This window comes from Aspergillus welwitschiae, assembly GCF_003344945.1.
Source record: "Aspergillus welwitschiae strain CBS 139.54b unplaced genomic scaffold BDQ94scaffold_48, whole genome shotgun sequence".
Classification (NCBI taxonomy): Eukaryota; Fungi; Ascomycota; class Eurotiomycetes; order Eurotiales; family Aspergillaceae; genus Aspergillus; species Aspergillus welwitschiae.
The window spans coordinates 91,963-118,134 of NW_020798742.1; the positions used below are offsets into that span (position 1 = coordinate 91,963).

Consider the following 26,172-nt stretch of genomic DNA (forward strand, 5'->3'; position numbering starts at 1 on the left):
CCTAACCCAAACCACCTGCCTAATCGGGACTGGTATGCACGGGACCTCCCCTCAATCACTTCTTGAGCACATCTTTGATTCCCCACTGGGACAGCAAACTAGCAAAGACTGATTGCCCAGACGGTTTTCAGGCGTACGTTCGTACCCACTCAAGATGTTGCATGGGGACCGATTATGAAGGTATGAGGACGGTTTGTTTCACAATTTCCTTCCAACAAAAACCCGAGGAGTGCCACCCTTGTTTGATCCCATCTGTAGATGTCCGTTGCTTCAACCCAGCAGAGAACCCTCTGAGAGCACTACCCAATTTTAATATGTAAAGAGAGCACAATGAACCGATCAGTATTGACTGAAGAGATGCCGCACAGAAGTAACAGCGACGAGAAGATCCCTCCCAAGCGGTCAATGGGTGGAGTTCACTGCAAGGGTGATCAAGCAGCAGCAGCACAGACACACTTGAAGAATGCCAGGCAAGGGTGGTTGGTCTACAAGAAGTCGAGATCCTCTTCGATTCATCGATCTACATGCCCCCTTATATCAATTGGCTGTTCGCTCGTCATCTAGAGTTAGTTCAATAAACAAACACCATTACAGCTCTCTGACGAGGCCAATTATACCAAAACCGGAGTAGTATGCGTTAGGTCATTCATTTTCTCATGTCGTACTTTTCGACTCTGTATGTACATATATAATGGGAACAATCGCCCCGTGCAGAGGGGGAAAACAGGCATATGAAGTACATAAGAAACAAGCATCAAACGATCCAAGGTTTAAAGGTTTCCAAACCTGGTATATAAAAGCCCGTGAACGCCAAGCGCCCATTTCCCTTTGATGCACCCAAATGTTGTTAAAAGGGGCCTATTTCAACAAATGGCCAAACATGATCGCCAAGGGCAATGCAGAAAGCAAATGAATTTCAAGTCACTGGCACAAATATTGGACGATGTCGCAAAGGTGTTTCCAAGTCGCTTAAAGACTCAGGCCGAGTTCCGCATCGAGATCGGCTGCGAAAGTGTTCATGTCGTTCCGTGATGCCGCCGCGCGATCGTCGGCAAGCTGTCCGTCTCCCAAGCCGGTCAAATCAACGCCTTGTTTCTCAGTATCGAAACCCATGATGTCGGAAAGGTTGTTCATGGTACCCAAGCCGAAGCCATAGTTCTTCCCATTACCATTCCCAGTGTTTAAGCCATCATCGGGAGCAAGGAAATCCGCACCGGCATCGTCAAAGTTTATCAAGGCATCAAAGTCGTTCTGGGTCACTTCCGCATCATTCGCCAGATCCATGAGTTCACTGATGCTCAGCTCCGAATCGAAGTTGGGGATGGTAAAGGCATCCTGGTGATAGCTGGGGTTGATGTTGCTGGTGCTCCCATTCTCGCTACCGTCGGAGGGTGGAGGCGTTGATGCGAACTCAGGACCGCTTTCCTTGGGAAGTTGACTGGCACGTCTTGCGCCATCAGATTTCGGGTACGTCAGGTCAGGGATCTTCTGCGCAAGAGAGTCGGGGGGTGGCGTCAAAGTGTTGACTCGTGCTGAGGTGTCAACAATGTTGTTCGTCCGTGCCTGCACATCTTGCGGCGCTACTGTAAGCTGAATTCCGGCCTTGCGAATGGCAGCCTCCAAAAACGATGTCGCGAAGTCTGCTGATGCATATATTTCTCTCAGACGTTGTAATATGCGCATGCACTGGTAGAACCGGTGAAGGCTGGTCATCCGGACGTTGTGGTCACTTGACTTGATATCGAGGAGATGAATAATCACGGCGGGAAGGAGGACCGTAACACCGGTCGTAGGGAAATAACGGGTCAGGTCTAGGCTGTGTAGATCCTGAGCAATATTTGTGATTTCGATCGCAGCAAACCGCACCTTATTCCTGGAAATTTCTTGTAGTTCAGCGTCCATCGAAGGGAATGGGATCGCAGGTAGAACTTGAGGGCGATGGAGAGCGCTGGACGTGGTCAAGTAGACCATCTTCAGGAGTGCACGATGAGAGTGAAGGACTTCCTGCGCCTCATTCAACTTGGAGGGCGCTGCGGGGGCGTAGCGTATCTCTGTCGGAAGGTGGGCCAGCCAGTCTTCCAGCTCCTGATCACAACGACGAACCTCGAAGGTCTCCGCTGCTGATTTCTTGGGTACCAACATCATGGTCGTCTCCATCGTTCCACCAAATTTGTGGCTCAGAACCGAATATTGGGCTGACAGGACATGGCTGACACAGAGACAAAGTTTGGCCTTTTCGATGAACATCAGGGCAAGCTCTCTCTGATGGCTCACACTCTGAAGTATCTCCGAGTTGCCTACCATGCTCACAATTTCCGGCGAGAAAGGATGGAACTCGAAATCATCCAGAGTCAACATCGGAACATCACAGTCATCGTCTTTCACGCGCATGGGACGTCTCATTCCCAAGGCGATCAGACGATCCCGCGTATATGTGCTCCACCAGATCCGTTTCCACATCCGTTGGCGCCGGACATCCATCCGGGAGTTGCCGGGGTCCCGATGCAGACCAATGGTATGTGCGAGGGACAAGCTCACACCCATCCAATGCCAAATATCCTTCTGGTCATCAGGTGTCTCATACCAGTAGGTCATTAGAAGTAAGGATTGGACAAGAGAGATTCGGTCAACCTCGTAGTCGAAATCGTAGAGAAGTCGTGCACGCTGAAAGAAGGCTTTCCGAGCTGCCTTTCTGGTGGGGTAACCGGCAGCGTGGAGATGCTTCAAGTCGATAAAAGCTGTGCCGGCAAACATGACGGCTTGAAATAACAATAGGCTCATACGGCGGATGCCATCATTTTGAACGATCGTCTGCAGGAAGTCTTCCAGGTCAAGGAGGGGCATATAAGTGTGGACGTAGTGAATGTAACTTTTCAGCAATTCGTTGCGTAGTCCCACGTCGGGGACAGTCAGGGCTCCCTTCATAGACAAGTAGTCGATATCCTCTTTCTGCAGACGTGGCGGCAATCCGCGGATGTAATCTGGCAAGACCACACCGCCTGACCTGGCATTGGCGAAGGAAGGATCCAGCAGCTGTTGAATCTGCGAAGTCACATGGTGCAAAGGAAGCGTAGCTGGAACAGCGGGATTCGGGGCCATTCTTCTTCGAAAGCGATCCCCGGAGCCAATCCTGTTCGCTTGGCTTTGATCTGCACAAGTGCGCATCAGCATCTTATCGGACATGGATACAGTGGAGATGGATCATTGTGCCACAATCTCCGAGACTAATCAAGGGTGGAATACGAACATAAAAGATGTGGCATATGCTGCCCTTGATCCAAATCTACAGAGCGCTGCGAGGGAGAAGCTGGGGCCATATCGGAAAGGCCATGGCACTCGCTAAGTCGCCTGAACAGACTTGCCCCGTCATCGGGGATTTCTGCAGGTGATTGAGACAGCTGGTGAGGATTTGCATTCTCGACCTCAACACGTGATTTCCTGAACAGTGGCAACAAGGCGCGCTCGTGGTTAGCCGGCACTTCTGCGGAGGGAAAACGGAAGATATGTATTCGACATGGACGAACTTTCTCCTCTTGCTCTCAGTGACAATGCACTCTACTTGGTCCAAGCGGCAATTGGTGCAGGGTGAACCATTTTCGACCACATCACACCGCACTTTGCGAGCCCGGCAGCAACAGCACGCCTTGGACGCCCTCCGTTTTACAGGACGGGCATTGGCGGGCAGACCGGCAGTGGAGGCTTTCCTCTTGGATTTGGCCTCGGTTTCCACGGTGGATTGAGGGGTGGGGGAAGTTGTTGATACAGCAGTGTTAGTCATTATGCAAAGCGTAAATTCAGTTGAACCAGATCATCCGTGAGTAGGCCAGCCTTTTTTGTTTTCGTATCGATGGTGGAAGAGGAATTGGGAGAGAAACGGCGTGGAGAAGTATAGCGACGATCAGAGTAGAATAATCAATGCGACTTTCTTGGTAGAAAAAGAGGATTATAGGTAATAGGACAAAGATGGCGAAGGTAGTAGTAGTAAGTAGCAAGTAGTAGGAGTTAACAAGAGAAATGTGGAGGAAGAGGTGTGTGTGTGTAGTAGGAAAAGGAAATCCAGAACGTGACCCAACGGAGGTGAAAGTAACAAGAGTGGAGAGGTTTCCCTTTTTTTTTTTTTTTTGTTCCTTTTTTCTGTTTTTCTTCTTTTTTAAATTATTTTAAAATAAATCCATACAGGAATTTAGGTTAGAGAATCACTTTCCGCCGGAAGGGAGAGAGAAGGAAGGAAAAAAGGAATCACAGGACCACGTTCCAATCTTTTCGTCCAAAGGGACGAAAATCGAGGCAAGACCTAGGGCCGGGGAGGAGAATGTTTAAGTACGATTGAACTAGTGTTAGTAGCAGCAGCAAATGTCGCAAGTGCCTTTTCCAACCGTCAGTCAAAAATCCAGTCAGTCAGGAGGCGTTGGCGTTGGGGATGATGAGCCCCAGATCCACTCGCCATGGTCGCCTCCCCCAGACCAGAACCGTGGAATTCCGCCTAGAAAGTGGAAACCCAATGGCTGACGGTGTGCTCCGTAGTAGACTTTGAGACTAGGGGAAAGGAAAGGAAAAAAAAAAAAGAGGACCTGACCTGGGTTAATCATCATCACCATCATCATCATCGGCGGTCGTCGTCGTCAAACCGCGCCGGGGGATTTTAGTTGAGTAGTGAAAAAGACTCTGCTACCTATCGTGGACTAGACTATAGGCACTAGTCACGCTGGCTAGAAAAGAAGGCCGGCGCTAGTGCGGGTCTGTATTTACCTCAGACCGCATCGACTAGTCCCCTTTGGGAGAGGTTGGAGGCTTGGGAAGGAGAAAAAGCGGGTTCCAGTCAAAGTGGTGGGGGAAGGAAATAAAAAAGTAATAATGAAAAAGACACAATCAGATTACGGATATTCTTTTTGAGCCAGTCGTTGCGCATTGCTTACTGTACAAAACACCCCCACTGGAGACTTCAACGACCATTCAGAAATTCATGACTGTTTGTTCAGGTCCACCACAAAACGCAGGACCCCCTCCTCCTTCCCCCGAAACAGGTTTAGTGAAGTACTTAAGTCTTTAGTGGTTTCCACCCAGTTCCTCAGCTTCCGTTCCACAGCCGGTTTCTTTCTCAGTGTACTCTGTATGTATCCGTTGTCTACTGTGTAGTCTAGTCTACCCAAATCAGTCAAATGAACCAACTCCCGTCCCCTTACTCCGTATTTTCCGTCCTCTTAGCCCGTCCCCCCTCCCTCTCTTCCTTCCCTTCCCCACTACTAAGTAGCAACGGACCCAGAAGAAACACGATGGCAGTTTTCCATACCGATTGAGAAGGGGGTGGGGTACTCCATCGGCCCGGTCACGTTACTGGCCCTGTCCGCCACAACCAGTCATCGGCAGCTTGGCCACCACCGGAGGGGACCGGGAGCAAATTCAAGACCCTTCCATTGGTTCAACTAAACGTGCTATCCCCATGAGACAAGACACAAGACTCATGGAAACCTTTCCCTTTCGGGTGTTTACAGTGGGAAGATTTTGTTTGGTAGAATATTCCTCGCGACTATTTCTGACCCTTGGATGTCCTCTAAACTGTCATGGTGCTACTCTTCCGTGCAGGGAAATGCAGCCACGGGGCGGTATACGGAGTAGGTGGTGACTTTTCCGGAGTCAGTTAGTTTTTAACACACGCACACACAAAGGGAGGATGCGTCATATTCGATGTCGGAAAAGACTCCGGCCCTTGTGACTTCTTTTGCTTGCACAGCACGGCGTCTCAGAAACTCGGGTCTGCTTCCGTCGGCTTCCCTTCCATTGCCCCCTTTTACGTCAGTCAATCAGGTTGGCTCGAAAATAGCGATTATTACCAAAAATGTAAATCATTCGGCTCCCTCCCTCCGTCCCTCCCTCTCTCTCTCTATTAAGATTATTATATTTGCCCCCCCCCCCCCCCCCCCCGTTCCACTGGAACCGTATTGCAAAGTGCATGTTATACTGTGTGTTTATGATCGGGGATCGGCCCCTGCGGTACGGAGTACACATCACGATCTCCCTTATGCTAAACAGCCGAGTATGGGTCAGTCAGCCAGATACCACGGAGCCGAGGCCCGTAAGCGCTCCGTTTAGATTATCCCGTATGCTCTCTAGTTATCTACCACTGCTTTGTGCATATACTGTGCGGCGCATGATGATCTCGGACTAGGGTGGGTTTCCCTTGCGCTATCGGAGCCTACCTCGATGATCGTTATGATAAGAGTACACACATGCACACGGTTGTCCTCTTCGCTCACACATTCATTACCTTGACGGAGTGTTGTTTCCTGGGTTGGATTGGGCTGAGAAACCCTCTACGTGTGATAGGAAAGTTAGTGATAGTCACATCAACATTGTCTATTAGATAGGATAACTTGGAAATAGTGCAGCCTGCAGCTTGTTTGCACTCGGTATTCCGATGACCCATCCAGTGCGGACGGTGCATATGTCATGCGGTCTCGAAGCAAGAGGCAGAATACTAAGTCTTGAAGTTGGTGGAGAGAAAGAGTGGGCTTATGACGATCATACACATATCCTTTCCCCCAGTTGAAAAATGTAAGTAAGTTACATTGTAGTACAGAAGGGGCCTTTTTGGGGAAAAGGAAGCCAACTAACAAGGTATCATTGCCAATACATCAAGAATTAATAATGAGCCAGGTGGTTGTCGCTGGCCTACAGCATCCAGACCCGGCAGAGACTAAGCCCAGTTGCCAGGCGCTATGCAGGATGAGGGATAGGAGCAGGGCAGGCCCGCCCGCCAGCTGCCCAATGTAGGATCGCAGCCGATCCCGCATGCCGATGGAGGGGCGAATCGTTGGGCCGGACCAAACCTGGGACGACACTGGGAGTTGGGAACGGTATCCTACGGTTAGTTCGTTCGGGGGTTTTGATTATTTAGACAGAAATCAATAAATGCGGTCACTGGCTGGGAGACCCACTAAAACTAGGAACTGGAGAAAAGCGGGAGTCCTTGGATTCGGCTCGCCCGCCGCATCGAGACCTACTCTCCGGAGAAGTCATTTAGATCTTTACTGTGTTCCTCCTTAATTTAGGCATGGAAAGGCATTAATTCTTTGAAGAATACAATCACGAGATGCATAGTATCAAAATAGTAGGTAAACGTCATCATAAACAGGAGTAAATTGACGTTTACTTCTGGATGCAGCTGGCTTTGAATGGGTCGTAAATTGGTGCTGGTCACAGACTAGGGCAAAATATCGCGCGGGTGGATCGGCCCCAATTTCTTGATGATGATGATGATGATGATGATGCTACTGCTGCTGCGACACACACTGTGCATGCGAGTTGTCAGTCAAATCCAAGGAGCAGCAATGGAGCGCAAAGCACACCTTGCTCTATACCTGGCCACTAGGCTTTACGGATGAATAATATTAATCATCACCCATTCCATGCGTGAATTATTATCCCTGCAATGTGATTTCCCCAAGATGTTATCAACAACAAGCTCAACCCACGTGATAGAGGGTCCGATGTCACGCTTGATAGTGCCGACAACCGGAGGAGACGAACCCTCTCGCAAGGTAGCAAAGAATGTTCTGTTGGAGCTGTCCAATAATTCTGTCGGAAATAGCGAGCCGTAACGGCCCAGAATCTGAGCGGGTGACCTGTGAGCTCGCTCCCCAGGCGGGTTAGTATTATCTAGCTGGTGCCCAAGTGGAGTATGGAGGGACCAGCAGACTACCTGTGTACGTATTGCCAAAGGCTATTTGTGGCTTGAGAAGAGGTCGGGGAGCTGCGAGAATCGGAGGAAAGAGCTCGGTACCCCACAAGTAGAGTGAAAGGATGGCGCACTGGGGTAGAACCAGGCACCTATGGTGAGCTTAGGGCCTTTCGATTCCTCTAGGGTGGATAGAACAGATAGCTCTCCCTCCCTCTCTCTCTCTTTCTCTGTTTGTTTCATGTACAGTGTCGTAATGAAGGGTGACATGAAAGGGCGGTTCCTTGCTGTCAATGTGTGCCATCGAGACATGCTGCATGCCACTACTGTAGGAAAAGCCCTACCTGTAGGTGATTGGATCAACTCGTTGGCGTTAATCAATTCATGTTTCAATTCCTGATAAAGAGTGACAACAGCACTACCTACAGCTAACTAGTACAACTACTTAATTATCTAAGACCTTCCTTTTTCAGATGTGCTAGCGTTGTCTGTCCATTTTCACATGAACATCTTGTGCTTACCCCTGGGGGAGGCATGCAACCTTTCCTCGCAAGCAGTACTACTAGAAGGTAAATCAACGAGATTTCCATGCCGTAATTAGGGATTGATTGACTGGACCAAAGAATGAAAATACGGGGGGGACGAAGTGAGTACTTACTTAGTACTACCTTAGTAGTAATTCGTGGGGGAAAAACGAAACCAACACACAAGCGGTGGTGATTGGCCCGTGTTGGATAATCTCCGACCATCACGAGCGATTTCCCCCACGCCAATCAATGACACTCAAGCGGATTCCCATGTGGGGACGCTCACGGCTGACTAACAGTCGGCTGGAGGACGATTGGCCACCAATCATAAATCGCGTAATGCTCCCCGAATTGGACACAAAAACGTGGAGTTGCTCCCGATCGGGGAAAGACTGTTCCAGTTGGACTCTGGGCTCTGTATTCTCGTTTTTCCCGGGACGGAGGAATGGAGCCTGCGACGGTGCCGGTCGTTTTACTTGAAAGTCGGGTAGCCTTAGCTCTTTTGGTTGTCTGGGGCAAGTTACGTATCATCAGCTGCCATTAATAGTAAGGGGCAAGAAATTGGGATTAGATCAATTTTCGACCCCAGAGCCGAATTTCGCTTGGTCCATCTATTGCGGGCGATCGAACCTTCCAGCTCCAGTTTCTCCAGCCAACATTCCCGCCTTTGCCCCAGTTTCACCCCCCCTTTTCTTCTCTCGGACTGCTCCGTGCTGCTACTATCTTTCAGAACTAACCCGGGGAGGCCGGGGAGCTGACTTCTCCCGCAACCTCTCATAACTAGATGCTTTCTTTGATACTAGATAGATGGATAGACAGGAACCTGATCCCTCGCATTCCCTTTTCCCCTTACCTATGATATCATACGCCCCTCCATCCTTGCCTACTACTAGTTTGGTTGGACATCCTGTACATAACTGGTGGATTATGAAGGTCCAACGCCTGCACGATTTGCCTTATATCCTATAGAAAGTGAATAATTCTCTTCCCACCATGGAAACGCAGATAGAGAACCTATACTCAGCCACAGTGGCATGCTTCCCACTACTTGCCATCCAGCGGATAACCCCAGATCCGGGGGACCCTAGGAGCGTCTTGCCTAATTCGGTAATCATACCTATTCAAGGGAGGATGACTCGATAAGCGATCCCCGTTAGTTAGTAGTTTACGACTGAGGGATATAACTACATACCAATCCCATGACTCATTTTATAAAACCTGTACGGAGTTTTCCAGTCCACCCTTTGAATTTGAGTAAGGGGGTGCAGATACATGACTCCCGCAGTCGGTTTCTCTAATGTACGCACTCGGACATCTTGCCGAGCAAGCTTGAGCTCGGACAAATGGCAATCCGAGAGCCATAGCCCAGCCTGCACGCCTCCCCCCCCCACGTTCTTTCATGTCTGCTGCAAGCCACCAGCGGTAACCCGATGGACGGGAGAGGAGAGACGAGGGGAGAGAGGAGGCTGGGTAAACTCACAGGCGGAATAAAGAAATCACCACGACGGAAATGAAGTCATACCGTGCATGGCTAACAAGGTTTAGGCGAGTCCGAGAGAGGTCCGTGTCAGAAGACTCGCACTGCACAAGGTGGGCCTGACAGATGGAGAAAAAGGAGCTGTCGCATGCCCTTCCTGCTACTAATCTAGCCCCGGCTATGGGGTATGAATTATTTGATTTCTTGGGAGATCGTTGCAGGATTTGACTCATTGACTGCGCGGAAATTCCCGCATGACTGGAAAAAGACGTTGATGTCCTATGAAGCTCGATGGACTGCGGGCCTTTTGTGTTGGTCTGTCAAATCTGATGGATGCGGTGCAGATCGCGGGGTAACCCCGCCAGATGATAGCAGGATTCAAGTCATAGCTGATGAGAAGAATACTACTATCTCCCCGATATATTTTCGTCCTTGGGGAATGGTGTTTTATGCATACTTTGAGATTATTGGCAGCCTTCTCGTATACTGTTTTGATAACTAGCTGATAAATACTACTCACTAATTCTGTAACCGAGTTGAGATATATATTTCCAACGCTTGGCGTAGTATAGAGTAACTAACATGGCAATTCAAACTACTAGTAGTAGTAGCAGCATCGATGATCCTGGGGAATTCAACCCTTCCTCTTAACATGAGCACGTCCAAGTACTAACATTTGCCTAGTAGTCCTCATATTTCTGCTAATGACTTCTTGTACGCGGAGACAAGACTTCTGAAGACTAGACGCAGTAAGATAAAGGTACTTACGTGATCGTCTGGTGTTGTAACAACCACTTTAGGTAGTAACGCTTATAAAGATAGAATCTAATGACTGTCCCTTTCATCAAATGTCTATGCATAAAGTAGGGTAGACGACATGATCTCATAGCCACCACAGACTATGTTGGAAAAAGAATCTTACTAGACGCACACTCAATGCTAGAGAAGAGGAAGGTAACAGTATATATTAAGTATGGTTATAGAGGTGATCCTTCAATTCTCCCTTTCGTGTCCTAACAATTTTCCAGAGTTTCCAATCTTATTGTGCCACTTCTCTTCCCTAGCATCTCGGGCAGTGTCACCCCTAGAAGCCCTGTGCTCAAGCAAGGACCCTGATAATGATTACAGTTAGATAATAAGAGTCATCTACCCCAGAACACTACTTAGTCCAAGCTGAGGGCCTAGATGCCTCTCAGCTTCAACATAAACAGTACAGCAATCGCCCCGAGATAATGGTATTTAGAGCTGTAGATCTCTATAGTACTTTGTTTCTCTGAAGCGATTGCTTTTGGGGCTCTACGTGTAATCAAACAGAATCTGCTTCATCTATGCAGATTTAGCCTTATCTTGTGACTTGTACAAGAGACTTGTCTGAGTGGCAATAAGATTTTCTGTTGCTGTAGTACTTTATTATTTTACTTTGTGTCTCACTTCCAGTAGTAGCGCCTAGAATGCCCCCAGAAATGGCCATAGGAGGTCCCTTGGTAGTAGTCTCAGGAGTAGTCTCAAAAATGGTCTTTGGGGTATTCTGGAAGGGAGGCGGTCTTGAAAGTAGTTTTGAGAGGTTAAAGATAATTCTACTGTATTTTATAGAATACAAATATAATCTAGGCCTAATTAATCCCTTTTGAAACAAAGTTCTAAAGCCCGGCCAGCTGTAGAGTCCACATGAAGGCCACCGTTGGATGATGCAGGTGCCGACAATTACTTCAAGAGCGTACTGTAATAAGAACTTGAAGAGCTATCATAAAAGCATAAACACGTTACATCGATAAATCCGTCATTCATTGATCAAACCAGTCCGTGGGTTCCATGGCACGCGGCCAAAAACGCCGTCTCGGGGATATCTCAACCAGAAATAATATGTGCCCAGCAAACAGCCATACCAGTATACAATAAGCAAACAATCCAGCAAATATCGGGGAAGAAACAAAAATCCACAAAGAAGGACTCAAAAGAAAGGGGTCAAAAGAAAGGAAGAGAAAAAAATAAAATAAAACATTATCGTCAAATGCGAAAAGAGAGTGCAGTCTTTAAGCACCGCCACGGCCCATTCGTTCAATGGATCCCATGATACCACTTCGTCCGGGTGTGGGGACCGCAATTCCGGACTTGCTGCCGCTGTTGCCTCGAGCATGTCTGTTGCCCATTGCTCCGATTTTAGGGATTCTCTTTTCACCATTGCTCGAGGTGGTACTTGGAGGACGAATGCCACTCGAGGTGCTGCCATGGCTTACGCTTCTTTGGAAACTCCCAGTGGGTGGTTCCGGGGCAGCAAGCACTGGCTCTGGCGACTCAAGCTCTCTGGTGGTCAAAGGCTGGGGGTCGCCCTGTGCTGGGGGCTGGTCCTGCTGGATTGCCAACCATTCATCCACGGCTGCCACCAACTCGCCTTTCTCTGCTCGCTCCTGCTTCAGCTCCGCGTGCAGGCGTTCGTTGTCTTCTTTCAGTGCCGTCATTTCCTGTTGTAAGCCCTTGATCTGTGCCTCCAGCACACGCTTCTCTGCTTCGTGCTCCTCCCGCTCGTGCGACAATAAACTGGGTTCGACTCGTGGGGGCTCTGACACGGCGGCATCTCGCTCTATCTTCAATCGCTCATTCTCTTCGTTGGCGGCTGTCAGCTTATTCTCGGCTTCACGCACGCGCTTTTCCCAGCGAGCTTCGTAACTCTTCTTCAATGCAGCAACCTTGGTTTCGTGCTTGCTCTTGTAAAGCGTATGAAGCTCACGTGCAACCTTTTCCACGGCGTCCTGCACTTCCTTGGCGGTCTCCTCGGATGTCTTGGTGCGAGACGTATTCTCAGGTGCTGCGTTGCCAGCGGAGGCAGACTGGAGAGCCGAAGCCAACTGGCTCTCCAGTTCGACTACTCTGCCCTCTAACTGCTCTCTAGACTTCTCTGCCTCATCCACTTTCCGTGCCAATCGTTCCTTCTCTTGTTCTCCCTCAACAATTTCCGCTCTCACTTCTCTAAGGATTGCTTCCATTTCTTGGCCCCTTCGTTCCCACTCAGCTTGCTCGAATTCCAGGGTTTCCTTGCGCGCAACTTCGTTACGGACCTCTTCCAGAGCTTCCCCCACACGACGTTCCGCATCTGCAACTGCCTGTTTGAGGCTGGCAACCTCCGCCTCCTTTCCGCTGAGAGTCGCCTTGAGGGAAGAGATCTCGGAGAGGAAGCCGGATTTCAGAGTCTCAAGCTCCCGAGGGGTGACCGTTGGAATTGACCGAGGAGTAGGCACAGAAGGAATGTCGAAGTCCAAAAGGGAAGCCTTCGCAGGTGATCTCACGGAATCTCTGGCAGTCCTCAAGGGAGACCGGCGGGAAGGAGAGTAGCGCTCGTTTTGTACACTGTAACGTTGACGGGGGTAAATATTCGGCTGATCGGTCAAATCAAGCAGATTAGGGGTATCATGGATGCTTCTTGATTCTCGCTTCCGTGGTAGAGGGGATGCAAGAGAGCTTCCCATGTTATTGAGAATGCTTCGTCGAGGAGACTTCCTTGCGGGGGAAGGGCTGGCCAGTTCCGCGTCACTCAGATGAGGCCGCGATGTCTTGTAAGGCGAATCATTTCGAAGTTGCGCAAAAGTGGTCATATCTGGAATGGCGGAGAAAGTGCTGAGGCGTGTTTCATCCATAGATTCGTTAGAGTCATCAGTCATCGCGTCGTCTGCTTCCTGCGGGTCAAGGTTCCCATCCATTTCTTGGGCGCTATCTTTATCATCCTCATGGAGGACAGTGCTCATGCCTTCATTGTTCTTCTCCTCCACCATGCTATTCACAACTTCCTGGCCAGCATCTTCTACCAGGTTGTGATCAGCAATGAATCCAGCGTCCTCATCAGCGTAGACATTGATATCAGGAGTGCCTCTCGGACCAGTCCCCTTCTTGTATCTATCATTGGGGGTCACATCTCCATCCGTATCGTCAGGGACTTGTTCGTAGGAGCGCTTTCTAGGCGTCATGGAGTGGTCACCGAACCCCCCCGGAGACACCTGCCGATTAAGGGCCCGCAGTCTCTGAAAGTCCACAGTCTCTTCTCTTGCATTAAATTGGAACGGCGAGCTAGGTGCTGGCATCACCGATTCAACGTCCTCATTATCCATTCCCTGATCGTCGTGCGATTCGTAGAATTCGTGCTCAGGGATGGGATCTTCTTCCTGGACTTCTGTCGACACTTTGAAGGGGCTTGATAAGGGATCCTCGGGCGCATCCATATCGTCCTCCTCTACAGCGAACGCAGGTTTGCCATAGCTCGGCGAGAAGGCTCGGGAGTTCTGGCGCGAGGGTGTCAAGGAGGATAAGGGGGTAGTCATGATGACAGTGGGTGGGATCACTCTTGAGGGAGACGAAATTGAAGATCTCGATAGTGTGGACAAGCGTCCTGACACCAATCGATGGGGAAGGTTATGAAGAGTCCCAGAGCCCGTGTGGAGGGACAATAATGCGGAGTTTGTGATGGAGTTCGAGGCGGCGTTTATTATGATGATTATTTTCGGGCCGTTGCCAGGATGTCGCGGTAAACAAAACTAACCCTAGTGGGGACTAGCGTCACGTTAGTGAGGCGGCTGTGATTGGCAAAACTCTGGATTCCTCACCGCCCTGCGACGGGGGAGCCAACCTTGTCCCACCGCCTTTGTTTGCATCATCGAAAGTCGGTACACAAATGCCAAAGGCATATTCAGATATGATCAAATTGTTAAGTAGTATATGAAATTTTGGTATTATCTCATCTATATACAGTGATCGACACCTTGATACCCTGTAAGCGCTAGAATGCAGCACAGCAAATCATAAACATTTTCGATAAAAACAATATCGTGGTATCATAGTATGCCAAACTAGAACGCAGAACTCTCAGGCAAACAAGTCTCATGAATTTGTCCCACTGTTGCGCTCAGGCAGTAGTTCTCTTAGACATGGCCAGTCCCATCACTATCGACATCCGTCACGATGATATGGACCGTCTCATCTTTGACTGGCGTGGTATGTGACGCATAGTGGCAATGTGCAGCTGGTTGAACTGTAATAGAGGCATGTTTCTTCTGTTCGATGAAAAAGAGCTGCACCGCGCCGATGACTGCGACAAAACTGCTTCCCCACCAGGCCAGGGCCGTGAAATCGATCTTGGAACCCGTACTGTACAAGAAGCCTGCAATTGGTGGCGCCATCGTGCGTGAGAAGGCGCCGGCCGAGGCCGCGAGGCCATTGATCTTTCCGAGAACGGAATCGGAGGGACTGGCTTGTTTGATGAGAATGAGAAGGACGGGGTAATCGATAATCGAGAGAATGTTGCGGACAACCAAGCAGGTGTAGATGCCGAAGATCACATGTTGGCTAGGAAGGAAGATGAGGAAGGGTACGATGAAATAGGCCAGCGGATGAAGAATGGTGACGACAACGAAGAGCCTCCAGACACCCAAGCGCTGAGCCAGGAAAGGGAAGATAAGGCTCTGGATGACAAGTGCAATTATGCCATCACTTGACATGATCAATCCAACGGTCCGAGTTGAGAGACCGACTCCACCTGGAAAACGAAAAGCTGAATTTGACAACGCGGAGATGCTGCTGGCATTCTTATCCTGCAAGAAGATGGGCAACAGATGGTCATATGTCATCGAATGGTAAGTGAAGATTGCCAAGGCGATAATAAGCATGGTCACTCGCCACGTGAAAATAGTCGGTTTCTGCGGAGTAGATTCGGGCTTTGAACCATCGGCGTACACCGTCCAGTCTTCATCCTCATGGAGATGGACTTGGTTGAAAGTACCGTAGGACTCTGCACGTAAATCTGCGCCTGCATTGGCGGTAGCTCCTGCAGTTGCAAGAAGAGGACGCTCCACGGACGGATGATTCAGGTCATCTGGCATTCTGCATGGCTGCATATCAGGATGCGTCTCCTCGAGCAAGATCCAGCTGGAGATAATGCTGCAGAGAAGTAATCCGGAGCAGACGAGATTAGGCAGAAGGTAAGGGAATTTGCCAAATAGGCCATTCATGGAGAACAAGGAGGGGAAACCTTCAGCAGGCTTTGCAAGCAACCCTCCAATCGCTGCAGCGGATGAAGCCATTAACACCCGTTTCCATTTGTACCTTCAGATTACCATCGCACTTACCTGGCCCGATAATCGTACCAATTGACCACACGAAAGGCATCACAGCGTAAGCTCGAGCTATAGGCGCGCACAGTCAGCAGCAGCTCCAACTAGCGAGTACCACCACGAGTACCACCACAAACAGGGGATACGAGAATCTTCTTACGTTCATGCTCCGGATTCTTGACCAACTCACCGACCATGGTCTGAATCACCCCAATATTCCCATTCAATATTCCACCCAGGGCCCGTCCAAAGAGGGCAACCCAGAAATTAGAGGCGAATCCCACGATGAGGAGGGATAGCATCGTGCCAAAACAGCCGGAGATGAGAACGGGTTTGCGGCCGACACGGTCTGAAAGCCCGCCCCAAAACATACCGGTGAGGGCTTCACAGAGGGAGAATGCGGAGACGAGGATTCCCGCATAGAAAGAAGCGCTGTTGGTATCAGCCACATGGAAGTCCCTGACCATTACCCATGAGTATGGGAAGATGGAAGTCAAGGCGATTGGCTCTGCGACGCGGCATATTGCTACCCAGGAACAGGCGTTAGCAAAGCAAAGGCAGCAAAGGGCAACGGATCTGCATACATAGAAGGAAGAGCTGAACAGTGGGAAACTTATGGTCCGAGGCGGTTGGTCTTTGCTGCAGTGTTAATACCATCTTCTGTACAGAAAACTAAGTCTCTTACGGCAAGCCCTCCGCAAAACAACAAAACCCTTGCTAAAGACCCTCCTCTTGAAGTGTCCTTGTTTGCGTCTGGTTTGACAGTGCAGATCGGAAATGGAAAGTGCCGAGCGCAAAAGAACACCACAATTGCCGATAAACTTGTATCGAGTCAGTTCTCGATCTAACGATACCACTGAATGCTTTCGCTCTGGGTCAAGAAAGGGGGAAGGTGACACAGTAGCAGAAGGAGCAGAGACTGGAGAATTCACAAGATTGGCGGCCAAGTGTCTCGGCTTGTTGAAGGAAGAAACGCAGAGGAGAGAGCGAGAGAGCGAGAGAGCGAGCGGGAAGCCGGGAAGAAGAAAGAAAGGGACCGGCAATAAAAAAGGCGACGGTGGAGAAGTGGGGACAGTGAAAAAGCAGGTTGACTGGTTCTCGGAACCAGATGATAGTCATTTTCTTGCAGGCAGAGAGAGATTGAGTGGGTGGGAGTGGAAAGTAAGGTACAACAAGTCTTAGTAGTGCCTGCTAAGAGAGCAGCGGGCGCCACCTGACAGACGTTCGTCCAACTGATGCGGTTCCAGGGTCAGTCTTGGTCGAATTGTATGGAACCCCCCTTCTTATCCGACTTCCTTGATTTGCCAACCAAACTTTACCTCGTTGCAAAAATTTTCAGCTTCCAGTGAGCGGTGCTCTTTTCCTGCCAGGGAACCTGGCTCTTCTATAAGGCGCATACATTGGACCTGCGTATCACCGGCACAATTTAGGTTCAGTCGAGCCCCAGGGACCGGAGCTGCAACCGGACTTTTCTTTTGATGTTCCACATACATGCCATTATCCATAGACGGCTGTCATATTCTATTACCAGTAAATGGGGGATGGTCGGTGTTACATTCCTTTGTAGGGCCTGGGTTTCCGGGCTTCCGAGGACAGACAAGCTTGCAGGTGGCGAGCATGCCTTTAGCCTTTAGCCTTTGTCAGACAGATGGTATGTGGGCATCATCGATTAATCAAGTATCGAAAGCGATTACAGGAATAATGCCCTTGAATTACTACAGTTATAGCACATTTCTCTGCAATCCGTGTACATACTATTGTATTTACTACTAGTATCTAGAGTAATTGACTAGTTAGATAGTTAACGTAGTTAGTGAGTGTGACTAAGAAAACACTAACCGACTGCGAATCCACTGCTGGGCCACTTCATCCCGGGGCGCCCCGCAACCCCGACAAGCAGCAATACGCCAATCACACCCCATCTTCCTCCTCGAGCTCGATAAGTTGATAACCTTCTTTACACACTGCAGGTGCCAAGTACAGTTGGGTTAACCATTCGGCTTCTGCCAGATTTTAGATCACCCTCCGCTATCCGGAAGCTGCTACTCACTCATCATTACATGACTGAATTCGATTATGTTGCCTGGAACAAGACAATGAAGACCTCGGACAGACCAGCCACAGTCCGTGATCTTGTGTGGAGTGATATGCAATATATGCAATTGTGTCATCGATTGCTCGGTCTAGACCGTGGACCGTTCTGCTTTGTCTGGATCTACTGCCAGGATGTTGTCATTGTTCTTGGAAGGTTCAGTTTAAAGCCAGGATGACCATAGTATTTTTCTTCATATCTCCGCAACGTATTCTAGCCATCAATTGGTTCGATACATTGAGGATAACGGATACTATGGTAATGAAAGACATAGATCGAAATGTGTAGGTCTTGAATCTATACTTCTTGTATTTACAATCAGACAACTAGCAACCCTTCAGATAAAAGGTTGCAGAATATTGCTTGAACTGAGAAGGCACTGGCCGATCTGTACATTTTGCCAAGGTAATGCTCACCAAGAAATGATTGCCTTTATGAGGAGGCAGATTTGGGCTGTTATGCTCATGTGCTGTTATGTCAAAGCATGCATTAGGTAGCACATGTCAAGCGTGAGTCGCGCTCCGATCCTGACGGCCATCCGTGACGTCGATTCATTTGACCCCTGGTGCCGCAGATGGCCTGCTTCGATGGCCTCGAGCGACTGGACTGGGTCTCCGGGTGAAAAGGTACCGGACTATGATAGTGTATGATCTGGCTATGACATGTGTCCCTAACGACCAGCATTTTCGGACACTGGGATATATAATCGCCGCTCTCTCGCAGCCTTTAGAACGAGTCAGCGCTTCCGTAAAAGAAAGCCGTGGACCTGATGAATAAGATACCTCGAGCCACTTCTCTACCCAAGGCTTAAAGATCGCCCAGGCAAGCAGACTGCCAGTAGCAATGATAAACATGAATACAATGGCTTGGTCTTTCCGGGAGTCTCTCTCTGAAGCACAGACGTCATGTTAGCATAGCACGAACAATGGCAAGTGACTCGGGGGTGAATTGGCTCATACGGAAACAGGTTGTGAAGACATCATCTTCTTTGGCGCCATGACAGGTGGGCAAATCATAGTCCAAGCAGAACTTCCGGTTACAATCATTGCAGTTCAAAGAGCGATAATTCTTCGCTCTTGTATCCAAGATTGCTGCATCATCGCTGCGACGGAGGAAGTGGGAGACACCGTTCAAGGCCGACGTCGGTTCGGAAGAGTCGGGATCGAGAGGGATGATCGTACTGTTGGAGAAGCAGGTGCACTTGCAGAATGACGCGGGGGCTGCGTTTTGACTATTAGCCTCTCTATTTTTGACAGTAAAAGCGGAGCCAGCATCGGACACCAGACGACCGGGGAAGACTTACAGGAAGCCACCACAAATGAAGTCCAGAGCAAAAAGGCAGAGAAAAGAAATAGCACCCTAGAGGCGCTATGCCGTAGTAGCATGGCTGGCGAATTCGCTGTGAAAGGGATGGTTATCTTATCCCCAGGGATCAAGAGTTGACGTGTCGGACTTCATTGCGGCCGCGGAGACGACGGTTTATTGGCGCCTGAAGGCGGAAAGGCCAGACTTCCGATCCATCCCCGGATTCTTGGTACCACGTGATCTACAGTTCCTAAGGATCATGAACCAACGATAAACTATATTAATCATTCATTGTGAGGATGGTCTATTATCACTCCTGTGATTTTCTCCCGTAGCATGCAGCCTACACTCGAAATCGGACCTACAAGTCGTGTGACGAAGTTGAACATGATGCTTGCCTGGGCAAGCATGCCAATTATGCAAAATCTATCAAAGCTAATTGCGAAAATCATGTAGTAAGCAGCATCTTCTAAGACTTTCCTTTCATCCCCTTGCTGCGGTTTTCTCTCTGCCTTTGCTCCTTAGCAGCCTCACGTCGTCTCCTCTTCCAAGCGCGATTGTTATCACCCCGATTTTCCCAGAACCATTTGGTAAATTCCGAGTCTTCCTTCGGCCCAGGTGCGGGTTTGGGAACTGGAGTATTCAGGTGCGTCTCATCATCTATGTCCATAGGATCAGGCCGTCCCGTGGTCTTCCAGTTAATTCCCCGACCTATCAAAGCCGTGTCGGGGGTCGGGGCAGCGCTTCTTAATCCTCGGTCTTGTAGATCTCTCTTGGTGAACGGCGTATGCGGTTCGGTCGGCTTATCTTCTACCTCTTCTTCCGATTCTATATCATCTTGCGCAAAGAAGCTGAACGGCGCATGCCCCTCTGTCTCAGGCTTCGCCTCAGGGGCACCCGGCGGGGGTCTCTTGAAAAGCGCTTCCAGTGGGTGGACAGTTTGTGGGGGCGGTGGGTTATCATCCACGGCTGACGAAGCAGTTTGATCCACGGCGGGTTTTGATTCGGAAACTACTTTCTCTTGCTCGCGCTTTTTTGACCGAACCGATGTATCATCGTCGCTGCTGGATGAATCATTCGACTCAGCCGATGAATCAGTCGACTCCTGATCGCTTTCAGAATCTGTAGAATCTTCATCGGAAGAACTCTCTCCACTAGACGAGGTCCAGTCTTCCGACTCCTCATCAGACTTGACTTCCTCGACAGCCTTTGTTTTTTGACTTGTGGCCTTCTTGGGAGAGGCAACTTCATCCTTCACAATCTTTGCGGCCTTTCGCTTCTCCTTGGCTCCGGGTACCTGTCCTGGCCTATACTTATCACTTCTTATCCGATCGCTGGCCGTCTCTTTCACATTCCCTGCCTCATCTACCCAGCCTTTACCCTCTTCAAATCCAACTGTGGGGGCTGATTGCTCATCCCCAGAACGTAGGAAACTCGGATGCGTAACGGTCTTGGAGAACTCGTGAACAACCGTTTCCTGCGCGGATTTCTTGCTCTTCTTCTTGGCCTTTGTCTCTGTGGCCTCGTCGGCGGAGGTCTTATTGGGTGGTAGTTTTGTGCGGAATAGACATTCGGCCTTTTCGGTGTACTTGGATTTGGCCTGCGACTTTGCGGACTTTTCGTCTTTACTTTTCTTCTTCTTTTTCTCTTCCTTGCGCCTTTCCTGCTTCGAATCTGCCGACTCGGTCCAGCCCCTCTTTACTTGGCGATCCGTCGGGAGCTCATAGCCATCCAGAACTTCCTCGCCCGCTTTCAGCTTCTTGAATTTCTTCGAGGACTTCCTCTCGGATGATGACTTTTGGGGAGCAGTGTCGACTTCGTCTTCATCCCTTGACCTTTTCTTCGGGCGAGCGGTATCGACCTTGAACTTCTTGCCCTTGAGAATGGAACCGTTGAGCTTCTTTTTTATTTTGTCGGCTTCCATGGTTGGCAGGGTCACGTAGCCGTAATTATTTTCGGGGAAGGTTGGAATGCAATGGAAGGAGATTTCCGTAGCTAGGGCTTTGATCGATGCGGGGAGCACTGCCGGTAGGAGGTCTGGGGTGAATGGGGTGATATGCAGGCGCTTCGTATCGGACGGTGTGGTCGTCATTTGCCCAATAGATAGTTAGTTAGATACCTGAGTACGGTAGCAGTGCAGGTGACGGCTAAGAAGTCGGAGGGAAAAAGGTGCAGTCACAAGCGCATTCAGCCTAACAAGTGTCTTTGATACTCGGTGAGAAACAAACTTGAGTAGAATAAGACAGAAAGTTCTTGTGAATGGTCACAATGGGCTTCCAACGAAGCATCAAGCAGACCCTGTTGCAATAGATATTCCAAGACCGAAAAATTAATGATAGGATCAGTTATTGGCCGAGGGATTTTCCGGGCCGCCAAGACCGGGTTATGGAGATGTGGCGCAGGCATGCCATCCTCAGCCACAGGTTTCTGTGACATCCCAAAAGCATTGATCGAAGTTGGCATAAATTTCATTCTATCTACCATGGTGACAAGGAAGTACGGGTGTAGAAAAGAAAAATCTGGTAGGAATAGCTCAGCAACAAATGGCGGAATGATTGATGTAAGACTCGATGTATCCACTGGAACGAGATGCAAGTTGCAACAGCAATAAATGGATTTCAGCCTCCATTACAATGTAACAGTCGGGCCGATACTCAGCCGGAGCAGGATTTGGCGGGTGAATAGTGGATCCGGAGAGAACGATCAGGTAATCTTTCGTACGGGACCAGACCCGACCCGGCCTGCTTTTTAGTTACCAGCTGTTACTTGTGTAATCCCCGTAAAACGATCAGTAACTGCCATTGATCTTCCTGCCCTTTTCCCTTATTCCCTTTTCCCCCTTTGAAACTTACTTTCTTCTTCCTCTTCATCGCTTAACTACTTAAGTACTAGGATTCTCTCAATCGCCACTCTTCCCCAATATCTAAAAGTAGTCTTGCTACGAAGATCCCTTCCCCCTACATTACCCCCCCTCCTTCAACACACCCACCCCCCCCCCCTGATCCGGCCCCATACCAGTCTTCCCGCGGCTAACTAAAGCCCGCACGTCTGATCTCATCGCCGCTTCCAGCTTCGACCTCAGTCGCTCACATGGCCACTCGGATTCCTTAGCATCATCTCTTTTTTTCCCATCCCCCTCCCCGCCCTACCAACTGAGGGTCCTCTAAAGTGTGCTCCACATTTCCTTTCCTTCACTTATTTTGGATCCTCATTTTCTTTCTTCCTTTGTTTCGGGGCGTTCTTCAACATCGCTACTTAGTCACTTCTTCCCTCTCATTACCGGACGGGAACTTCGCTCCCTTCTCCGCTTTCTTATCCGGACCGCCTCTTGCCAATCTCACCATCGATCCTAACCCGTCATAATCCAGTCACTCAACCCTACTATTGTCGACATACACGTCGGTTCCCATTCTCGTTCGAGATGGGCAATTCTCAGGCGAAAGAGAGCCGGCCGCTTGCTTCGTCCAGTCGCCGCAGCCATCACCATGGCCCATACGGTGACCGCCACCATGGTGATGGTTCCAGGTCGAACCGGGGTAGCCGGCCCGATCTGTCCCTGCTCGGAATAGGCGGAAGTTCAGAGCGAGATCTGGCGTCGCTCGAACATCGACGAGAAACAAGACAGGAACGAGAGGCTCGCCGGCTAGAGAAAGAGCGGGTAGCTCGGCTCAAGGAGCGGGAGCGTAGTATGAAGGAAGAACATGTGGATGGTGGTTATCTGGTGACCCAGGGTGTCTATACGGGTCCAGAGGACTTCAACAAGGCTGTGGTTCGGCAGCTAATGGTGAGTTTGCTTTGCTGCCAATTCTGGCCTTGGAGAGCCCGGAGCCGATGCTGACTATTTCCTTATAGATCGAACGACGACTTGCGCCGTTTTGGAGAGGACTGAATGACTTTTCGGATTCGTGGACAGAGCACCAGCTTATGGCTGCGGCGCGTGGCCTTCCCATTCCCCCTCCCGACGAGATTCCCCCTGAACTGGAGTATAAGAACCCTCCCAAGGCCGCGGAAGACGCAAAGGAGGCTTCGGATTCAGCCGCAGTGCAATATTTGATGGTCCCCATCACGTCAAGATCACAATCATACGGCTCCGACGCTTCCCAGTCATCCACGCCTGCACATTCCCTCCCCTCCCCAACATCTCCTATCGCGTCCGGCACATCGAGCTCACCACTGTTCAGAGCGCGAGCCAAGACACTTGCGTCGCTAACCACGCCAAAGCATGGAGTTCAGTCTGATGCGGCTTCACGTGAAATGCAGTTGCCTCGTGACCCGTTTGTGAACGGACAACCCATTGAAGCTTACCTATATAAAGACGCGGCGGAATGTCCCATTTGTTTTCTGTACTATCCTCCGTATCTCAATCGGACGAGGTGTTGCGACCAGCCAATATGCTCCGAATGTTTCGTTCAGATCAAACGCCCCGACCCTCATCCGCCGGAGCATGGAGACGCTAACCCAGATTCTGCTCCAGCTGAGGGTGGTGAACAAGCCGAAAGCCAAGACTGCCAGCTAGTGTCAGAACCCTCGGCATGTCCATTTTGTGTCCAGCCGGAGTTTGGGGTGACATATGCGCCCCCGCCGTTCCGGAGAGGGCTAGCGTACGCTTCTGATCCGAGCTCACGCCCCAATATGGCCTCTCCACTGTCTTCCACATCCTCTCTATCCTCGGGAAACACCCCCACCACCGGCCGTCGACGCGCGACCTCGTTATCGGCAAACGATCCAACCGTGATTACTACCGATAGGATTCGTCCCGACTGGGCTCAAAAGCTTGCAAATGCCCGAGCTCATGCTGCGCGGCGGTCGGCAGCAGCGACTGCCCTTCATACTGCGGCTTACTTGATGCACTCTAACGGCCCGGGAAATGATTCCCGGATTGGTCTGGGAAGAAGAAGCGTCATGCGGAGAAACGGCGCGCCAGAAGCTCAGAACTCTAGCGCGCGCACCGGATCCCCGGCGCTGCAGGCGCTGGCATTCCTCACGGATAGGCGCGCAGCTGGCCACGAAGCCGACTCGGCGGAGGAAGGATCCGGTAACATTGCCCCACCTCGTCAGAGCTCGAGGCGGAATCGCATAGATGATCTGGAAGAAATGATGATGATGGAGGCGATCCGACTCAGTCTAGCGAGCGAGGAAGAGCGGCGCAAGAGAGAGGAGAAAGAGGCCAAGAAAGAGGCAAAGAAAAAGGAGAAGGAAGCCAAGAAGGCAGAAAAGGTTGCGCGCAAAACCGGGCTCACCAGTAACAATGCGAGCAGCTCCGCCTTGGATGTGCTTCCGGATGCGCGGCTGGGTAGGGTCACGAGCAGTTCCTCTTCCATTGCGGCTGAGGAGGTTGTATCGGCCGGCAAGGGTAAGGAGGTAGACCGTTCTGTACCAGCTGGTGGCTCTGCCGCTGAACCCAGTACTGCGGCCGAGGAAGTGCAGCCCGCGGCGGCATCGGCAAGCCCGGCCGATCAAGCGCCGAGTATGTCACCTCCAACGGTTGTCCAATCGTCGTCCAAAGATGTCACGAGGCCTTCGCATCTTCGGCATGTTTCTAGTGCATCGTCATCGTTCTCCTCGCTGGTCGAATCGATGTCGGAAGATCATGCGGGCTCCGCGGAGGGAGCAGGCTCCTTTGCAGAGCCCCTTTACAATTTCCGCAGTCTGGCAGCCGTGATCGGAGATGAAGAGAAGGGCGACGAGGCACCCGAGCATGTTGAAGAGACCTCGTCCAAGCCGAATGTGGAGGGGTCAGCCTCGCAGTCCGTTCAGCCGGTGGCAGAGGCATCGGTTGCTGAACCCGCGACTACCACTGAGGCCAAGGTACCGATGGAGGAGCAGCGCGAAAACCTAATACCAAAAGAGCTGGAGACCCAATCCGTCGAAATTACAGGTACCACACATGATACGGAAGCGACGTCCTGAAGCTGCCAGCGCTACGTATCCAAGACCATGGCTAGTGAATATGTCACTGTTGGAGGGCCTGATGATGATGATACGCTCCTTTAACCGTTTTCCTTTTTCTTCATTGGTTGTGATGACGCTGGGACGCATATGGTATCTTTCCTTATATACATACAGTTGCATAGATTTCGTCTGAGCCACCATTCTCTGGGTTTTCCATTTTTCTTCTGTGTTGAGGGCCCATGCGCGTGAGTGAGTGGGATGATGCGCCTTTGTCTTTCCTATGTATGCGAGCGTGCGGGAGTTGAACTGGCGGATGTGGATGTCATTCAATCTATCAATCATTCGCTGCTTGAGCATGTTGTTTTTTTCGGGGCACCAGATTGCGATGGTGATTGGTAGCTGGAATGGGATTAGATCGATCTACTAACTCACTGTTGGAAAATACTGCGGGGATGATTTGACCGAATCTGTCCCTCTTTGTGTTGGTTATCCTATACTTTGTCATCCCTTTTTCTATTATTCTTCTGTAGGCGATAGATATCTATCTACTCATAGCCAGTGACCCTTCTGACGGAGAGGGATCATCGGCGGGATCGGACGTGCGATCTCGTTTCAGCCACGCGACGGGCTCCACCGACCCTGGCAGGAAATGAGCCGACCAGGAGGCATCCTCTCAACTATTGACCTTCCATTTCATTGTATCCATTCGTTCTGGTGTGATCACGGGAGGATGAGGAACATACCAAGCGTTGTCCGCGCTGAATCACTCGAATTTTCCGCATATGTATTTCACCACGACGACTACTATTACTACCACTACTGTTCTAAGGGAGGCGGGGAGTTCAGATAAGTGGGCAAAGGACATCTTCCTCGAAATCCTGGCCTGTCGAATGGATTAGCGCCTCAACAGGGTCCATCGGGCCCTCCAGCGCATCCTCCACTTCTCTCGTCATCGCCGATCTTCCCTCGCGGGTTTGCCGGCTGCCTTTCCAGTCCCAGTCATCGGCTTCTCTTGAGTCTGCTGCTGCGAAGTCGCCTTGCACAGCCAATCCCCGGCGTGACAGCATGAACAAAGTCACTCCGAGATACACATATGCATCTTTCATGGG

General features: G+C 50.3%; 11 protein-coding genes across 11 annotated transcripts; 5 read left to right on the forward strand and 6 right to left on the reverse strand.

The window, feature by feature from the left end:
* Positions 1-628: 628 nt before the first annotated feature.
* On the reverse strand, positions 629-4,152 carry farB1 (putative C6 transcription factor (Ctf1B)). The gene is made up of 3 exons (XM_026768005.1): positions 3,525-4,152; positions 3,248-3,438; positions 629-3,149 (listed from the first exon to the last, which is right to left on the reverse strand). The coding sequence occupies exons 1-3, from the start codon at positions 3,776-3,778 to the stop codon at positions 970-972; spliced, it is 2,625 nt and encodes an 874-aa protein (XP_026621158.1). The 5' UTR covers positions 3,779-4,152; the 3' UTR covers positions 629-969.
* A 122-nt stretch (positions 4,153-4,274) lies between these two features.
* BDQ94DRAFT_152625 (uncharacterized protein) lies at positions 4,275-4,622 on the forward strand. The gene has a single exon (XM_026768006.1). The coding sequence runs from the start codon at positions 4,354-4,356 to the stop codon at positions 4,507-4,509; it is 156 nt and encodes a 51-aa protein (XP_026621159.1). The 5' UTR covers positions 4,275-4,353; the 3' UTR covers positions 4,510-4,622.
* Positions 4,623-5,942: 1,320 nt separating this feature from the next.
* Positions 5,943-7,369, forward strand: BDQ94DRAFT_152627 (uncharacterized protein). Its single transcript, XM_026768007.1, has 2 exons — positions 5,943-7,289; positions 7,347-7,369. The coding sequence occupies exon 1, from the start codon at positions 5,951-5,953 to the stop codon at positions 6,164-6,166; it is 216 nt and encodes a 71-aa protein (XP_026621160.1). The 5' UTR covers positions 5,943-5,950; the 3' UTR covers positions 6,167-7,289; positions 7,347-7,369.
* Positions 7,370-7,621: 252 nt separating this feature from the next.
* BDQ94DRAFT_152629 (uncharacterized protein) lies at positions 7,622-8,441 on the reverse strand (the record flags this gene model as incomplete). Its single annotated transcript, XM_026768008.1, has 1 exon — positions 7,622-8,441. A coding segment is annotated over exon 1 (296 nt), but the record flags the coding sequence as incomplete, so codon positions are not given.
* A 933-nt stretch (positions 8,442-9,374) lies between these two features.
* Positions 9,375-10,215, forward strand: BDQ94DRAFT_152631 (uncharacterized protein). Its single transcript, XM_026768009.1, has one exon. It carries the CDS (start codon positions 9,867-9,869, stop codon positions 10,179-10,181), a length of 315 nt encoding a protein of 104 aa, XP_026621162.1. The 5' UTR covers positions 9,375-9,866; the 3' UTR covers positions 10,182-10,215.
* A 1,071-nt stretch (positions 10,216-11,286) lies between these two features.
* BDQ94DRAFT_152632 (uncharacterized protein) lies at positions 11,287-13,634 on the reverse strand. Its single transcript, XM_026768010.1, has one exon. It carries the CDS (start codon positions 13,444-13,446, stop codon positions 11,713-11,715), a length of 1,734 nt encoding a protein of 577 aa, XP_026621163.1. The 5' UTR covers positions 13,447-13,634; the 3' UTR covers positions 11,287-11,712.
* A 737-nt stretch (positions 13,635-14,371) lies between these two features.
* Positions 14,372-16,566, reverse strand: BDQ94DRAFT_101680 (MFS transporter). Its single transcript, XM_026763350.1, has 4 exons — positions 16,359-16,566; positions 15,935-16,300; positions 15,790-15,846; positions 14,372-15,725 (listed from the first exon to the last, which is right to left on the reverse strand). Exons 1-4 carry the CDS (start codon positions 16,429-16,431, stop codon positions 14,587-14,589), a joined length of 1,635 nt encoding a protein of 544 aa, XP_026621164.1. The 5' UTR covers positions 16,432-16,566; the 3' UTR covers positions 14,372-14,586.
* A 582-nt stretch (positions 16,567-17,148) lies between these two features.
* On the forward strand, positions 17,149-17,504 carry BDQ94DRAFT_152636 (uncharacterized protein). The gene has a single exon (XM_026768011.1). The coding sequence runs from the start codon at positions 17,253-17,255 to the stop codon at positions 17,406-17,408; it is 156 nt and encodes a 51-aa protein (XP_026621165.1). The 5' UTR covers positions 17,149-17,252; the 3' UTR covers positions 17,409-17,504.
* A 635-nt stretch (positions 17,505-18,139) lies between these two features.
* BDQ94DRAFT_152639 (uncharacterized protein) lies at positions 18,140-19,310 on the reverse strand. The gene is made up of 4 exons (XM_026768012.1): positions 19,170-19,310; positions 18,826-19,086; positions 18,649-18,755; positions 18,140-18,590 (listed from the first exon to the last, which is right to left on the reverse strand). Exons 1-4 carry the CDS (start codon positions 19,249-19,251, stop codon positions 18,537-18,539), a joined length of 504 nt encoding a protein of 167 aa, XP_026621166.1. The 5' UTR covers positions 19,252-19,310; the 3' UTR covers positions 18,140-18,536.
* Positions 19,311-19,634: 324 nt separating this feature from the next.
* Positions 19,635-21,383, reverse strand: BDQ94DRAFT_101707 (uncharacterized protein). Its single transcript, XM_026763351.1, has one exon. The coding sequence runs from the start codon at positions 21,261-21,263 to the stop codon at positions 19,641-19,643; it is 1,623 nt and encodes a 540-aa protein (XP_026621167.1). The 5' UTR covers positions 21,264-21,383; the 3' UTR covers positions 19,635-19,640.
* Positions 21,384-21,992: 609 nt separating this feature from the next.
* sip5 (Sip5p) lies at positions 21,993-25,624 on the forward strand. The gene is made up of 2 exons (XM_026768013.1): positions 21,993-22,955; positions 23,024-25,624. Exons 1-2 carry the CDS (start codon positions 22,593-22,595, stop codon positions 25,079-25,081), a joined length of 2,421 nt encoding a protein of 806 aa, XP_026621168.1. The 5' UTR covers positions 21,993-22,592; the 3' UTR covers positions 25,082-25,624.
* The last annotated feature ends 548 nt before the right edge of the window (positions 25,625-26,172 follow it).

What these genes read in the sequence shown, in the direction of transcription:
- farB1 (XM_026768005.1), bottom strand. Translation starts at nt 3,778, where the DNA reads ATGACTAACACTGCTGTATCAACAACTTCCCCCACCCCTCAATCCACC. An exon ending in ACTGAGAGCAAGAGGAGAAA is followed by an intron (nt 3,439 to 3,524) that starts GTTCGTCCATGT and finishes GCCACTGTTCAG; the next exon opens with GAAATCACGTGTTGAGGTCG. An exon ending in GCATATGCCACATCTTTTAT is followed by an intron (nt 3,150 to 3,247) that starts GTTCGTATTCCA and finishes GCACTTGTGCAG; the next exon opens with ATCAAAGCCAAGCGAACAGG.
- BDQ94DRAFT_152625 (XM_026768006.1), top strand. Translation starts at nt 4,354, where the DNA reads ATGTCGCAAGTGCCTTTTCCAACCGTCAGTCAAAAATCCAGTCAGTCA.
- BDQ94DRAFT_152627 (XM_026768007.1), top strand. Translation starts at nt 5,951, where the DNA reads ATGTTATACTGTGTGTTTATGATCGGGGATCGGCCCCTGCGGTACGGA.
- BDQ94DRAFT_152631 (XM_026768009.1), top strand. Translation starts at nt 9,867, where the DNA reads ATGAATTATTTGATTTCTTGGGAGATCGTTGCAGGATTTGACTCATTG.
- BDQ94DRAFT_152632 (XM_026768010.1), bottom strand. Translation starts at nt 13,446, where the DNA reads ATGGTGGAGGAGAAGAACAATGAAGGCATGAGCACTGTCCTCCATGAG.
- BDQ94DRAFT_101680 (XM_026763350.1), bottom strand. Translation starts at nt 16,431, where the DNA reads ATGGTATTAACACTGCAGCAAAGACCAACCGCCTCGGACCATAAGTTT. An exon ending in CAAGAATCCGGAGCATGAAC is followed by an intron (nt 15,847 to 15,934) that starts GTAAGAAGATTC and finishes GCGCGCCTATAG; the next exon opens with CTCGAGCTTACGCTGTGATG. An exon ending in TGGTACGATTATCGGGCCAG is followed by an intron (nt 15,726 to 15,789) that starts GTAAGTGCGATG and finishes CATCCGCTGCAG; the next exon opens with CGATTGGAGGGTTGCTTGCA.
- BDQ94DRAFT_152636 (XM_026768011.1), top strand. Translation starts at nt 17,253, where the DNA reads ATGTTCCACATACATGCCATTATCCATAGACGGCTGTCATATTCTATT.
- BDQ94DRAFT_152639 (XM_026768012.1), bottom strand. Translation starts at nt 19,251, where the DNA reads ATGCTACTACGGCATAGCGCCTCTAGGGTGCTATTTCTTTTCTCTGCC. An exon ending in TTCATTTGTGGTGGCTTCCT is followed by an intron (nt 19,087 to 19,169) that starts GTAAGTCTTCCC and finishes GTCAAAACGCAG; the next exon opens with CCCCCGCGTCATTCTGCAAG. An exon ending in TGTCTTCACAACCTGTTTCC is followed by an intron (nt 18,756 to 18,825) that starts GTATGAGCCAAT and finishes TCTGTGCTTCAG; the next exon opens with AGAGAGACTCCCGGAAAGAC.
- BDQ94DRAFT_101707 (XM_026763351.1), bottom strand. Translation starts at nt 21,263, where the DNA reads ATGACGACCACACCGTCCGATACGAAGCGCCTGCATATCACCCCATTC.
- sip5 (XM_026768013.1), top strand. Translation starts at nt 22,593, where the DNA reads ATGGGCAATTCTCAGGCGAAAGAGAGCCGGCCGCTTGCTTCGTCCAGT. An exon ending in CTGTGGTTCGGCAGCTAATG is followed by an intron (nt 22,956 to 23,023) that starts GTGAGTTTGCTT and finishes ATTTCCTTATAG; the next exon opens with ATCGAACGACGACTTGCGCC.